General features: G+C 43.3%; 1 protein-coding gene across 1 annotated transcript in view; it reads right to left on the reverse strand.

The window, feature by feature from the left end:
• The window catches only part of UBE2S (ubiquitin conjugating enzyme E2 S), a 32,825-nt gene extending 19,762 nt beyond the window's left edge, over positions 1 to 13,063 (reverse strand). The window contains exons 1-2 of the mRNA XM_085616542.1: positions 12,898 to 13,063; positions 6,614 to 6,761 (exon numbers count right to left, since the gene is read on the reverse strand). Of these exons, the coding sequence (XP_085472668.1) occupies positions 6,614 to 6,761; positions 12,898 to 12,900 (151 nt within the window). The 5' untranslated portion in view covers positions 12,901 to 13,063. The remainder of the gene's footprint in view (positions 1 to 6,613; positions 6,762 to 12,897) is intronic.
• Positions 13,064 to 16,515: the final 3,452 nt, after the last annotated feature.

Below are 16,515 nucleotides of genomic sequence, written 5' to 3' on the forward strand. Positions count from 1 at the left end.
GGATAAATCGACTAATATAGACTATATACAGAACTCCCTGCTCACTATTTTCGGATCTCTGTAGGGAGAACTTATGCCCTTCCAAACAACAAATACGGGCTTGGCTGAGCACTAAATCACTTTCTTCGTTAACCCAGGCTAGTAAAGATTCGATTCCCCGATTACGTTGGAGGAGATAAGAACTCAAATAAAGATCTCTAAAAACAACAAAGCCTCTGGTACGGATGCCCTGCCAAATGAAGTCTACAAGCTCTTGTTGGAGGAAGTAACCCCAGTTTTGGGATCCCTGTTCTGTTCAATCTATAATCTAACAGGTCAAATTCCAAGTTCCTGGAGGGAGGCAACCATTGTGTTAATTCTCAAGACCGGGAAGGACCCTGCAAAAGCGGATTCTTACTGCCCGATCTCCCTGCTGAATGCAGATTAGAAGATCTTCATGGGCATTCTGGCATGGAGACTGGGCAAATTGGCTTCGGGACTGGTCAATACAGACCATAAAGGGTTTATTAATGGGAGATACACATTCAGGAACAGACAGCTGCTTATCGGAAATATCGACCAGGCAACTGAACGGTCGGAACCCTTGGCAGTGGTTGCGTTAGACGCTGCCAAGGCTTTCGACAGGGTGTGTTGGACCGATCTTTGGGAAGTATTGGAGGAAATGGGGTTTGGCCCAATCTTTATTCACACCAGAGAGGATGTTACCAGGAAGCATCAGCAAAAATTCTTATAAACGGCTCACTCACTTCCAGTTTTGAAATCCAAAGAGGGACTAGGCAGGGCTGCCCTATTTCACCCCTGCTTTTTGATTTGTATATTGAGCCTTTGGCTCAGGCTATAAGGTTAGATGAGTCCATCCCTCCCTTTAGAACTCAGCAATATCCGTCCAAAATTGCATTATATGCAGAGGATCTAATTATATACACAAATAACCCTGAGATAACAATGTCAAAGGTTGGGCTCTTATTGGAGGAGTTTGGTTTAATTTCTGGTTATTTGGCCAACTCCACCAAGACGAGGTTATGTGTTGGGATAGTGGTGTGTGTGTGTGTGTGTGTGTGTGTGTGAGTGTGTGTGGGGGGGGGGGGGGGGGGGGGGGGTTTGAATGACTACCAGCAAAAAGTTTAAATATTTGGGTATCATAATAGTGAAAGATCCCCTTTTTGTAAGGTGGAGGAACCTTCCCTTAACCATCTTTGGGAAGGTGAATCTAGTAAAAATTATTACTCTCCCTAACATACCCGTTTAATACGGTTCCTCTGAGGTTCCCCCAGCATTCTATTTCCAAGGCTCAAAGCAACATCGGGAGCTTTATTTGGGGGGAGAAGGGTGAGGCTATCGGGGAAAGAAATTAGGCGCCGTTTAGCCAAAGGGGATTGGCCCTTCCCGATATTCGTTGGTATTTGGCTGCTTTTCAATTTAAAGCTATCAGGATGCTTCTGAGCGAACCAACAGCAAGTGCTTAGGGTAAACCGATAGGGGAATTGGCCACTACTGAAGGTGGGGGGGGGGGGGGGGGGGTCTCTACAAGTTTGGTTCACCAAAGTTTTTTTTAAAAGAGTAAGGCTAAATGTCCTTAAAAACGCTCTGGAAGTTTGGTATAACATCCGTACCAGATGTGGGATAGGCTATTATTCCGATCAGGCTCCGATATGGGATTCCCCCGGGACTCCACTCTCTTCAGGATAGTTTGGCTGTCCCTATAAAAAGAGCGGGAGTCTCAATCTGGTCAGATTTGGGGGATGAAAATGGCATACATCCCTGGGAGTAAGTAAGAATAGGCTTGGGGCTATCAAAATTTAAGTTTAGACAATTAAAATCCTGGTTTGAAATGGAAAAGGAAAATTTCAGTGGTAACGGGGAGGTGGAGGCCATGCTTAAAACCACTTAACAGCTGAAGAAGGAAATTTCAATTTGGTACAGGTTTTTGATAAATGCAGATGATGCGGATATTCCACAGCAGGCGTTAGTATGTTGGAACCCCCTTTACATCTGCTTTATAAGTATACTAAATCAGCCAGCTTGAAGAAAAATCGCTTTTGTGTTACCAATCGAATTTACTATGCCCCGGAAAAATATCGAAATTTGCACCTACTCCTGAACCAAAACGCCCCAGGTGTTCGATCCCTAAAGCCAACGATATACACATCTTCTATGAGTGTTCTAAATTGGAAGTATATTGGACAGGGGTGTGCAAGTATCTAGGTAAGACCTTTGAAACTGATATTGCTTTGAATACATCTTTAGTCTTTTTTGCTAATGATCGGTTGTCCACTGCATGTTTGGAACAGCCTCAAAGAGGTTTACTGCTGTGTCTGATATTGCTGGCCCGTAGGGAAATATGTTTTAAATGGAAAGACCCCTCCTCCCGAAAACCGAAGACTGGTTAAAATCCGCACGTGCAATGGCCTGACTCGAAACAATCGGAACCAGTACTAGCTCCCCCAATCATTGGTTACCATTTATAAAAATGGGTGGAGAGCTGAAAATATTCTGAATCACAATGTTGATAAAGAATCTGGTCCTATGATTAACACCTAAATCCCGGATAAAAAAGGGGGATTGGTCGGATAGCCTAAACAAGTGCAGGCGGCCGGAGGGTTCCCCCGACAGAAAAGAACGGCCGGATAAGATCTGCAAGTTGTTTATAGGGGAGATGAGAACCAAAAAAAAAAAACCCCCACTTTCTTGTTCTGAAATGTTGGCATGTGTGCAGTCATCTGGGGGGAAAAAAAAAACTTTCAATAAATGATATTTGTCGTGAACGTGCTATATTGCAAATTCATGTTTACGTCACAGATTATTCTCAGCGCAGTAGTCAATCGGGAATGGCCAGCATAGAAACATCTCAAAAGTTTTGCATCTCTGCTTTCTAGAATCTTGTAGTGTCTCGAGAGGAGCTATAGTATGAAAACAAGGAGGCTGACGAAGACAAAATTTGAAAACATGTTTTGTGCACAGTATAAAGAAACATCCTTTTATCACAAGTATGAACCTGAATGTTTGTTTTCTGCAACATTTTTTATGCGGTCAGTGCTTATAAAACCGTGTTTCTATACACTGATTAACGATAAAATTATTCTTTGTGGACGAACATTTTGAATAAGATCTGCCAAATGCAAGCATGTTTTTCTTCACTTGGCAAACAACCAATTCTTTAGCGTTGGAAACCGTTTTGTATGGATGCGTGTTAAAGTACCAACATCTTAGATATTATGTATGCTAGAATGTCCCTATAAGCAGTTTTTATTTGCCTATTTTGCCTAGTTTATCGCGTGGTTTTTTGTTTCCATGATATTTAATTCCCTGCATCTATGCGTGCTATATAGCGCTTTAACGTACCGCGGTTCCGCGTAAACTACTATCGGACTCTCGAAACTTTCAGCTATGTGACATAGTCCAGATGTCCAGATGATTGGTAACCACTCTAGTCATGTCAATGACACCCCCTTTTGAACAGAGATAGCCGAAAGTATTCCACGCACTACGGGCAAAGCTCTTACACACTTTTAGAAGTTGCACGTTGCTTCGAGGCGCTATTCTGAGGGGTCACTTACAATTGCAGGCACATTACAAAGGTTTCTGTTTTTTGCAGTTTTTATATAAAACCGAACTAGACCCGAAGGAATTGGAGCGCAGGGTGGGAAGCTGTGTGCTATGTAGCGAGTTTTTAGGGGGCCGATAGCATGATGAAGTAGGCTGAGAACTGAAGCTGGGCAGTAAACCTCACGAACTCTTGTGAACAAGTGACGCTTTGTGGTGCTTAACGCGCTCTCTGGAAAGCGAAAGAGGACCGCGCTGCATCGGCCAGCCCACTTGGACGGGCTCGCCTGCTTTACTTCTGAAGTAAAAAGTTTGTCTTTATGGGGCCATGTGTTTCAAACACATGGCCCCATAAAGATCAGAAACCTTTTGCGACGCACGGAAGGCAGGTGAGCCCGTCCAAGTGGGACGGGCGAAAAAGCCAAAAGTAAACGTCACAACAAGCTCTTTTCCAATGGCTGGCCACTGTTTATCATAAACGGGGACGCCAGCCAATGGAAAAGAGGGGTGGGGGCTTAAAGCCCTTTACTGAAACAGACCTAAAAAAAAAAATGTAATCTCGCCAGCGAGACTGCACATGTGTCCAGCCCACGCCAGCCGAGACCTAAAAAAACTCTGCGCTCACGGCACTAGAAACTTATTTTCATTTAATGGCTATTCATGCTATATGCCACATGCAAGTCAAAGGCTCAACTAACCTACAGAGGAACACATTTTAGATAAGTTTTGTTAAAAGCTGTCTAACGTAAGATCTATACTCAACTGTTATCTTGGGAGACAGACAGTTTCCCGCATCCTACTAAAAGGTACTTAACGGAATAATTTTTCCTACTTACCCTGGGGTGTTGCAGAGCTAGGCTGCACCAAAGGAATCTAATAGCAACGTAGCAAATTTAAGATGTGCTGCAACATACAATAAGCTGTATTTGCCAGATTTCTGCATTTCCCTCTGCAAAAGGATGCACAACTCCAAACCAACAATAGATGGTGGGATTCCGCCGGAGTGATAATTTGCTTCGATAGCTAGGAATCACTAACGAAAAGACAAACACATTTACGAGGCCAACATCTGACACTACTAGATGTCCTGTTAAGAACTTCTATAGATGGGGAAGATGCAGAGGTGTGCGATTAGCACCAAGATTTAACTTCCTCCCCGGCTTTTATAAATCCTCCAAGCACTTCACCCTGGTGCTCACCTTCATCATTTAAATAAACCCATAACAAGCTTATTGCTATTGTTTGGGGCAACAAATCACCAAAGGTCTAGACTTACGATGTTTAAGAAGCTGGTGGAAGGAGGCGTGAGGTTACTCAACATTGCTGCCAATATGATGGCTGCTCAACTGCGACCGGCATTAGTCTGGTTTTGGACCCCCTACACTACACTTAACACAGAATAAGTACACTAGATTTTTTGCACCATATATTGTGGCTAAGTAAAAATAGACCAAACCCAAACACCTCACTCCACTCAACTGAAATCCTCCAAGACTACTGGAAGACTACACCCCTTTCCATCACCCACAGAGACTAGGAGATGTTTACAGATGGGACACTAGCAGCTTGAGACGCTTGCATAGACCAATTCCACCAGTCACACAAACACAGATTGACCCAACTGTTACACTGGATGAGGGATAGAGAAATCCAAAATAATACCCTTAAGGATAAGACCGTTTGAGCACCTCGTCCACAATAAAAGTGGGGCTCTTTATAGTACACAGCACTAAATCACATATGGCGCAACCCCCCCCCCGCCCCCCCCACTTATACATGAGCAAGGAGTGGGGTTTTGGTCCAAGAGATAGCAGAAGACACCTGGGTGTGGTCTAGGGCAACAAAATCAACTACGCTTGTGCAACACACAGAAAATGCACATACAATTTTAACCAGATGGTACCTCACCCATACCCGGATTAAAGCAATTAATGGTGGTTCTTACCTGTGGTGGATAGGGTGTGGGGAAAAGAGGAGACATACTAAAGAGGTAGTCCAATGGCTCGCACCTATTGGGAGGAGGTGGTCCAGAGTGTGGAGGTGATCAAGAGTGCTACTCAATGGATCCTCTTGTAAGGGGGAGGGGGGGGCGGCTCTAGGTGTAAACTCAGTGTACTAGCGGACAACCCTTTTAGGCAAACTCATAACATGTTTGCAACTGGCAGCTAGCTTACTACTAGCACAATTTTAGAAACAGACTATGTCCCAATTACATGGTCAAAAGTATTGTCTCTTTATGCAAATTAAAACTTCACAGCATTATTTCACGACACCATATGAAAACATGGGCATCATTCCGAACCTTCATTAAGACTGGCATGGGATACAGGGGTAGCCCAACAGGCAGGCTGCCCATCCTCCAACTTTCAGGAACGACTGAATGTCCTCAACAGTGTCCAATCCATCATGAACCACAAACTAACTCCAATCATGATATGATTAACATACATGTGAGACCATTCCCACTGCCTACCAAGAATTTGATGGTTTCTGCCGTAGCACGTTTATTAGTGCTGTAGCCTTTTGGGATGTGTACCTCCGAACAAAAAAAGAGAATGTATTGTTACTGTAAAACACCGATAGGTCTCTATGGTGATGTGTACAATTCTACCCGAGGATATAAAGAACTAGGGGAAAAAAAATAGAATGCGCAATTCCTGACAGCAAACTGTGGGTACTGATGTAAACTGAGCAACCCAAGAAGCAGCTTTAATCGCCTATACTAGCCTCAAGTTGTAATCGAATAGCTCTGAGTACAATGGAGCTTGCACTGCAAGCTAATGCAGACCCCCAATTAATTAATGCTTCTTCTGGAGTTAGCCACCTCACAGGGCAATAGCAACACAGCGGCTGTGAATAATTTGTTTGCATAAGGAAGACCAATATACTACCATTACACTGACAATTAGCAACGCATGCACAAGAAAGTAAGAACTAATTTGGTAGAGCACAGCCATGTGATGTATCTTACCCTACAATCCATTTCTAGTAATACTTTAATACGTTTTCAAAATGGAGCCAATTGGTAGTTATAGAAGAATCAAAAAAATATCAAGATCTGCGCTGTTACCTGGGCCTTCAATGGTGACTTGCACATCTGTGATATCCTCCTCATTTGGGAAAAGTTTGATTCCCTCTGGTGGGTCCGATGTTAAAGTGGAGACTTCCTTGTACACCAGGCGGATTATATGTGGAGGCAGGTTCTCAACGTTTGAATTCTAGGAAATTAAAGTAACTTTAAAAGCATCTGCAACAAATCAAAAACAAGATACCGTTTGCTGCTCAAAGTGCCCTCCCAACAGAAAGTTGTGTTGTAGCCTGCTATACCTTTTTCAGCTGTGTCACGAAGTAGGTTGTGGAATGTTGGGGAGCCACTGTGGGGCTGAGATGGAAATTAGGAAGTAGGGACAAGCAGAGAGGATGCTACTCGTTTGGGCATAATCTTGCGTATCCTGTAATCTGCTTTCAACAATAAACCGACATTTCCATAAACTGACGTATTTCAAGCACACAAACATCACCCAATAAAGACATTGGACTGGAGTTATGTCCACCTGCTCAGTTCCATTCAGGGATCAGCCTCTCCAATAGGTAGGGCCACTGGAATGGTGTGATTCTGCGTGCGTGGGTTCCTTACCCCGGGTAATTCTGGATTTGCCACATTCCATCGTTTGCTGCATAATCTGCAAATTTTACCCCAAAAAATAGTTGCGAGCTCAAATTGATCAAAAGACACTAAAATCATGGCAACATTTTTGCACACGGCAAAAGGCCCTTTACAAAGATTAACTGGTCATCTTTCTAAACTAATCCACTTTTCCCCTTTGGTCCAGTTTGTAGTTATTTGTCAAATCACATAAAAGTGCAGTATGCGCAGTGAAAACTAGTACAGACTACGCACTGCTAAGCGAAAGTAAGGACATATACAACAATTACAGACTGTACAGAACCCAAAGTTTAATTGTTTCCAATAGATGGAATGCATATGAACTGGGAAAGTTCCCCGAAGACTGGTTCGTAATTATATACTTTGGGTCCTGTAGTGTCCGTTTGGAATTTGTATGTATGCTCACAATACTGCATCATTTGCAATGGTTTTCACTGCACATTCTGGACCTTTATCCGATTTGGTATAACAAATCAGAAACAAGAAAAGCAGATTGGTTTATTTTGTTTGAATATTTTAAGGCATACAATGGATTGAGACTTTGGAATACTCAGACAATTTAATTAGTTCTTAACTATGCGCGAGGTATTGATATAAATGAGACCCATAGGGCAATTATTTGGCGTCTGTTGTAGATTGAAACTAATCTTGTTGTATATTACCTTGGTCTCCTTGGGGATATTGGGTGCCCTTGCTGTGTACACATTCCCAGGTTGGGATACTTTAGAGAGAAGATGGAGAATACTCAAAAACATGAGTTTGTAGGCACTACCAAACTGGCCATAGACGTTGCACAACATTATTCCCGCTTGCCAACACTTAATTTCAAATTACCCATCTTTAACTATATTCCATCGAGAGGTGGCATAGTATCGAAGTAAGACTTACAAGGACACTTTTTGGGACTATCTTGTACTCGTTAATCCAGTCAGTTACAAGTGTACGCTTAGCTTGCAAGCATGATTGTGAATTAGACTAACCGAACGGTGTGCAGCAAGAGGACATAATAGGACTTATTCTGTTCTGCCCAGCATACTTCTTGTACATTTGGCACCTCAAGTCTTGAAAATACAGATCTAGTATATGGAAAGGAAAAATCATGTTTTTTTCGGGGGGGGGGGGGGAGGGGGGGGTGGGAGGAGGACTAGGATTCGAATGTTCTGAGCGACCTGGGGCTCATTTGAAGGCAGAATTTAATGGTTGCCCCCCTCCAGGCATTTAGGTACAGAAGCCCTGATGTAAAACAGACTCAAATGGGAAAGTTCAATAAAGTGCCTGTTGCAGAGTCTAAGTACTGTAGAATTAAAATCACCTAAATTCAAGCTGTCCGTCAGCTGCCTATCCATGAGCCTGTTTTGCACCCCTGTTCAAGACCTATACTGTGGCAGCATCGCCCTGCATCCAGTTCAATGCAAGGGGTGTCAGATTTAACTTGCTACGGTGCCTCTTGACATCTTCCGTGCCCTGGAACACTCCCTGCGTACCTGGGCCCAGGGAGTTTTCTAATTCATGACTGGCAAGGGCTAAAGAGTAGCATGTGCTGTATAAGGATCTTATGACGAGCAAAAGCGACATCCTAAGCCGGACCAGGCAGATATGGAGGTCAGTTTAGTGCATTATGCAAAGCAATTGCTGTGATCAGCAGCCCTGGCGAGTTCAATATTGGCCCCCAAGATAAGTGTGCTGGAATTGGAATAACCAATAAACAAAGTGCAAGCAGCAATCATCATGTGCAAGACAGGTTTGTAATACTTCGGGGCCCACAGTAATCTTCTTTGGCCAGCTGGGGTCTTGTATGCAGAAGGGACCTATAGAGGAAGAGAGGATAGCATGCAGGATGGGAGTTGTCGATTGAAATTGAAAAGGCATTTGTAAACTGCGAGTCCACCATAAAACCCTGAGGGGCGAAAGCACAGATCCCACATCTCAGGCGCACTGCTCCTTTCTCGTGAGGGGCTTTATGCGCTGTGTGTTAAAAAGAACCCTCTTTTTAACGAGGAGCCAGTGAATAGCTTTCAAATGCGTAATCATGTGGGTTCTTGGAGCACCATTAAGAATTGTTTTGGCCACCGCATTATGGACCACTTTAAGACGACAATATTCAGGAACACCCAAGTAAAGAGCATTTCCACAGTCAAGCCAGTTTCCACATATAAGAGTTAAACATTGTTTCAGATAGTAGCAGCCCAAAACAAGTGCCCATCACAGCCTGAGATGTGAAGGACAAGGCACTTTCAATTTTGACTCCAAGTTTTTACTGAGCTCTGTTGAATATCAGGTTGCTGGACAATTAAGTCGACACATTGGCGAGGCAGGATTTAATAACCATCAAATTCTGCCCATTTACAGAAAGTGAACAACAACTGAGTATCATCAGCGTATTATATTACTTTCATCCCCAGTGCCTCAGCTAGGATGGCCAGAGGTGTAAGAGAGGCTTTGAATAAGGTGGGGCTCAATGTCGAGCCCTGAGGTACTCCCAACTGCGCACTCACGGATTGGGGGAAGAAAACAGGGGACCCCACACTTGACTTGTGTTGCTCAAAAAGGAAGCCAACCACTTCAAGTTGAAAGCTCCAATCCCAATAGATTGCAGACAGGCCAACAATCATTCAGGGGGGACCGTATCGAAGGGTGCCGATAAATCCAACCTAAACAAGACTACAGTGCCTTTTATGTAATCAACTACTTCTAGCAAAGCTATTTCTGTACTACAGTTGGCGCTGAAACCCGACTGACTGGGATGCTAAAGATTGTTACTTTCGAGGTAACTGGAAATACGAGAATTGACATGTTCCTAATACTTTTGAAAGTGCCACAAAGGAGATCAGCCTGCAATTGGCTTGGGCTTTAGGATCAGCCTTGGGCTTTAAGTAGTGGCATGTTTACATTTCGTAGGCACCGTTCCAGAAGACAAGGGCGCATTCAAAACTATTTAGAAGGGGTGGGATCTACTTCCAATGCACTGCAAAGGTCTAACGGAAGTACTTTGTGTAATGCTCTAGCCATGATCCTAATTTCTTCAGAGGGAAGGCGATTGTGGTTAGTTTTTAACCATTTGAACCAGATTAGATGATGATCAAACCTTTACCAGTAGTTTGGTCAGAACGGCACAGTCTTTCCATTAGAGAAGATTTGATCTATATGTCCAGGCTGCTGGGGGCGTTTGAAACATGTTGGGCAAGACCAAGGGAGGACAAATATCAGTAAAGGAGATTACCTCCAAACCTTAAAGTTTGCCCATATGGAGGTAAAATAAAAAAAACATTTAAAAAAAAAAAAATTAAAAAAAAATTCACATAGCACTAAAAAGTGGGCATATTTAAGGTATCAAGGAGTCAGGACGTTATTTAGTGCTCTCAGGAAAGGGCAGGCATGGCCAGGGGTCTGAAAATCAGAGCCCCTGCCATGGACTGCTGAGAAAACCGAAAGCAACAAAAGGCCTGACTTTTGGCTCCATCAAGTTCCCCCAGGGAGATGGAAACAACCATACTCACGTTTATAGATTATAGCCCACCCTCAAGGCGGTCCTTCCTAAGGATTTTATATCCCAGAGGAATGGCTGTGACTAAGGTGAGATTTGAAAATTCCGTAAGCCACGTTTGTTAACAAAAATCAGTATTTAATATATTGGATGGAAAGCGGGGCGTGCAATACAACTTGGGCAAAGGCTGCGCAGGGTCACCATCATAGGTGACCCCAGGCCTGCCTTCTGTTTTAAAACTGGCAGAACCGCTGGCAGCCTGGCCTTTGGCACGCCCATTGCGCATTCACACACCTCTCCTTAAATGCATATGGCTAGGGACTAGAGCACAAACTGCTCAAAATGGTGCCTCTTAGTATTCCGAAAAACTGTTACCCTGCCACAGCAAGGAGAATTCCTGCAGCCTCTCTGGATGGTCATAAATGGGGCTATTTCGAGGAGATGGAGGACCTAGAAATTCCTCATTTTAGCAACCCTTAGGAGGAGAGTTCAATAGCTTGTGTACTCCTCTAAGAAATGTAACAACTAACTGATCACAGCATATACACACACCGCTCAGACACACGGCAATTAGGTTATGCCCATTGCAGAACAGTTAAAGCAAAATCACTGTAAGCTCTTTAAGGCTGGACAGATGCATACCACATGGGACAGGCTTTCCTTCTTACAGTCGCACAGACGGTAATTGTGTTCCGCGGTTCCAGCGAAAAACCCAGATTTTAGGGGAATTAGGCTTTATCTCGGACTCAAAGTTTTTTTTAAAGGTTAATTTCAGATGGACCGGCTAAATATGCTTTTATCCGATTAGGATACAAAATCTCACATAAATTTGCATTAAACTTTCGAAAAAAGGTCTTGTTTATTATCATTTTAGCCAACAATTTTGCAGTGAGCTTTGGAGCTAAATTTTGTTTAAAGATGTCCTGCACGCCATGGGACTCGATTGGAATCCTCACATTTGTTATTTTTAACATAGATGCCTTACCTAATCAATTCATAGAGGGACCCAGGAAGGGCATTTTTCAGTTTTGCATACCCCAAAATCCAAGCAGTCAGCATATTAGACTGTTTATAAAGGCCAAATTCCAGTTGTATCTGCGAGGATGTTGCGTCAGGCAGATTGACTAGACATCTAACATCTTGATTGGACTTTGCCCAGCCAGGAAGAAATATGATCTTTAAAAATCAATGACCCATAAGAGAGTGTTGGAGTGAATCTGACCTGTATTACTTTATAGATGCCAGTAAGAGCTGGATTGCTCAACTTGTGCAAATTTTTTGAAGCTCATGGTCACTGACAAGGTTGATTACTTTAGGCTGGAAACGCTTATTAAAGTAGATACCCATGTACTTAAAGCTTACCACTTGTCATTATTGGCTACGTTTGTTTTTAGCACAAGAGTGTGTGGGACTCCAGAGATTGCTGCAGCCCCACTGCCGTATGATCGAATAGTAGATGGTCGTCGGCTAACTGGAGACAGTGAATGGGGAGACCCAGCAAACGGTGCAGATGTGAGCACTCATTTAAATCAATCTGTCTCAACAATTTTATGTATTTACAGCAGGTCTTAAATGGTTACAGTCAAACGTTATATTTGATATAACCGTAGCCGTACAGATGAGGGTATCCTCTTGACTGAGAAAAAGATTTACTAGAGAACATTAACAAGCATCACACTATGTACCAGTCGGCTGCCTGGTGTTGCACAACCGATATTCCGGAAGTCTCAAACAACTCTGGCCATGATCGACCGACAACTGGCACTCAGATATAGAAATGCATTTCTGGCATAGATCAAAGAAAAGGTTACGAAACACACGAGGCGTATAGCCCTCACAAAAAAGTGTACGTCTACTACTGGGCAATGTAATAGCACTTATTGGGTAAATTTAGAAACGGTGTACTTTCTACTAAAACAGCATATGACGCACCTCACGTTGTACTTACTTGTGCAAGTCTTACCGGTTACAAAAACTACTTCAAATGGACGTTTATACAATAGAACGAACATACTACGGGCACCGGCCAGTGATAACTACAATACCAGTTTGTTAACCCCACTTCTTTCACATAGCTGAGAATATTTAGGACACCTAGCTATGCGATCAATTAAAGCACATCACTTTATATGGCCATTCGCCCAATAGAGTGACATGAAGCATCATCACTCGCAACGCGCAACCTCATCTACCCTGAACTTACCATCTCCAGGACTCAGAATCTTCTAGAACACCGCTGGCCGTGCGGGAGTTCGGCGCCTTCTTTGTGATGAAGGTAACCACTACCCGCGACTTAAACGGACGGTCTATGAATTCAGCCTAATGGCCGTTGTCCGTTGCTGATCTCTCAACGGATATCATTTGACCATAATTTTAGCACTTCCGGTTACACAACAACCAATCCCTAAGCGGAACATATTCATAAAGTAGTGTAGGAGTGGGCGGCACTGCTAATGTCTAAAATCACCTGGCATTGGAGCATTTGAGACACATCAACCCAATCCTAGCACGCCGCATTTAATTAGGATGTGCTAATTGGCTGCTGTGTACGCATTTGCCTTTGCCTGAACCATCCTACGAAAGTGGTGGTTTCGGTTTAGATTATGTCCTACTGTGGTGAGTTTTGTGATGGCCCAGGAAGACAGCTTCATCCCCATCATTATTATTTTTTAAAGGTTTATATCGTGCGGCGAAATAGAGCGCTTTACAGGAGCACTAGCAACATTATACAAGGTCACTTTTTTTGGGTTATTTGTATTTTTTATTAAGGCACGGGTACGGAGAGAGTAGGTGATTTGCCCAGAATCACAGGGCGTTGAGTCGACTCAGACTCGAACCCGCTTCCCTAGTTCTAAAGTCGGCTGGTGTTGCCACAATGCCACATGTGTCTTCTTGGTCCCCGGAAATTAGGCTAGGCTGTTGCCATACGAGGTTCTAGATGTGCTAGTGTGTTAGGTTAGCAGAAGGACTGACTATGGGTGCTCACAGTGAGCGATGGTCAATGGCATGAACTGTAAAGCCATACTCCAGAGGAACTTCAGTGTTGCTGGAGTTCAGAAGTAGGTCTGCACTGGTAAATGGTGCTCATTATACAACCCTTTGCAATTCCTGTTATAACAAGCATTGGCAAAGCCATTAGGTCTCGCCTATAGAAGAGCTATTGGCTTTGGCAATGTGTTTTGCGATGTTGTACACCAGTGTGGCTCCTGTTCTGCATGACTCAAAGTTAGTGGCGTGGGGTAGAGTGTCGTAGACCGATTTTGTTGGAGTGGAGTGAAATATGGGGAGTAGAGTGGAGTGTGGTTCAGTGGCAGAGAGTGTTGTAGAGTGTAGTGTCCTAAAGTGGGGTGTGTTGAATGGATCGGGGTCGAGTGGTGAGGTTGATTGGAGTGGGTGGATTAGATTGGTTTCGGGTGAGGTGGATTGGGTTAGAGCAGGGTGGTGGTTTGTAGTGTGGTGAATTGGACTGGAGGGGGTTGGATTGGACTGGAGGGGGTTGGATTGGGCTGGAGGGAGATGGATTGGACTGCAGGGGGATGGATTGGACTGGAGGGGGTTGGATTTGACTGGGGGGGGGTGGATTGAGGTGAATTGGATTAGAGTGGAGTAGATTGGATTGCAGTCGGGTGGGTTGGATTGAGTGGGGTGGAGTAGAATGGGGTTGATTGGACTGCTGATTTGATTGGAGTGGAAATGGCTGGATTATGGTGGGGTGGATTGGAATGGAGTGGGGTGAATTGGAGTGGAGTGAGGTTGATTGTATTGAGTTTAGTTGGGTGAATTGGACTGGGGTGTGGTGGACTGGAGTAGATTGGATTGGAGAGAGGTGGATTGGATTGAGTTGAATTTGGACTGGGGTTGATTGGGGTGAGGTGACTAAAGTGGGAAGTGGGGCTTGGACTGGGGCGGATTCTTATGGGTTGGAGTGGGGAAGAATGGAGCGATGCAGATTTAAGTGGGAAAGATTGTTTTGGAGTGGGGCAGATTGTTTTAGATTGGAGTGGGAAATATTGTTTTAGATTGGAGTGGGGCAGATTGCTTTAGATTGGAGTGGGGTGGGTTGGGCGGATAGGAGTTTAGTGGATTGGATTGGGGTGAGTGGTTTGGAGTGGCCCTTCGGCTGCAAATTTGCTATTTAGTTCAGTGGAGAACGAAACTGCTCAAGATTGGGTTGATCTGGGGTAGATTACATTGAGTGGGACGGATTGGTGTGAGATGAGGTGGCGTGGAATGGAGTGTACTGCTTGATTATGTGTAAACCCATCATTTCAGAAATTACACATAAGAAAGAAAAAATGTCACTTTGTAATATGATAATCCTCATTTTTTGGAAACCGAGTTCACAAGCAAAAACAAAAGAAAACATGAGTGCAAAGTGAGAAAAGAAGACGTAGAAAAATAAAAGAAAGTTAACTGTAGAAAATAAATCTTTGCAATTTTGTTTGTCCTGCTGGGTATGTTTTTGCCAGTCACACACCTTCTGTTTTCAGGGCACTAAATGTTAAACAGAACAAAATAATACCTCAATCATGTTGGGAGCAGCGGATGGGCACTAATTAAGTTGAATGAATCCGTGCTTGGTCCCTGCTCCACAGAGAGGAACGGAAATGATGTAGGCCTGCCCTGACGAATTACGAGGCTGTAAAGAAGAGTGCCACTCAATCCAACAAATGGTAAGCAACGGACGGGCTCCAAGCCCTTTTTTTCTTAACAGCAGTGTCTCGCAAGCGAGACGCATGCTCTAGCGCTTGCTCTCGCAGGCTCAACCCTAAAAGTGCATTTTAACTTTTGATTAAGACTGCAATTATAGAGCCCTATCCTACCCTATTAAATTCCTTGCCAATGCATTTAATTTTGAAACATAAACATAATATTGATAGTACTGGAATGACATTTTGGTAATTACATTTTTTTTAAAGTCTTTTAATGTTGACTGAACGGGAACCACAAGTTTAAATAAGAATCTTGTAATGAACACACATTATAAAGTAGACTGAGGAATTCTTTGCAGAGCATATGAATGACAGGTGTGTATGGCAGCTGGGGATGTTAGAAAAAAATGCGGTGGAGAAGAGAAAAGAGTGATACAATGGCTACATTAATGGGAACAATTTTTTTATGATATTGCAAAACGCTGAATTCCAGGGCTTCAGAAAACCCCAAGGTTAGTCGGGTCTTGAAAAATCCACGCACCCACTCGCATTGTTGAGCAAGATTTATTCAGGACAAGCTATTTTTAGGAACTCCTGGAGTTGAAAATCTGTCAACTTCAGTCACAGAAGAAAAAGTAAATGTATTATGACCAACTGACTTTTGACCTCTGTCTCTGGAAGCAGAGCAAATGTGACAAAATAACAAGATTTAAAGGCATCTTTTTTGCTCACAAAATGGAAGAGCAATAAAAATGCCTTTAAATCTTGTTACCTTGTCACATTTGTTGGCTTTCAGAGATGGAGGTCAAAAGTCAATTTGTCTTCCTACATTTAGTTTTCTTTCTGTGACTAAAGTTAGAGGATTTTGTTAAGTGAACTGAACTGTGCAAAGCATGTTAAATGAAAGGTTGTAAGATGTCAGGCTTATTTCTAACACAATACTGAAATAGCTAAGTGAACTGTTAAACATTTCAAATATATTTCACTATGTATGAAGACCCATTTTTGTAGTTCTATGATAAAAATATTTGTATAGGATCAAAACACATCAGAACACTTTGGGGGTGATGATAATAGCTGTGAACCTACCACCGGCAGCCTCCCAGTGGCGGGTTCACCGCCATCATGCAGCCATTTTCCGCCCGCCAGATAAAGATGGCGGGCGGAGT

Source organism: Triturus cristatus, chromosome 7, assembly GCF_964204655.1.
Source record: "Triturus cristatus chromosome 7, aTriCri1.1, whole genome shotgun sequence".
NCBI classification, from domain to species: Eukaryota; Metazoa; Chordata; class Amphibia; order Caudata; family Salamandridae; genus Triturus; species Triturus cristatus.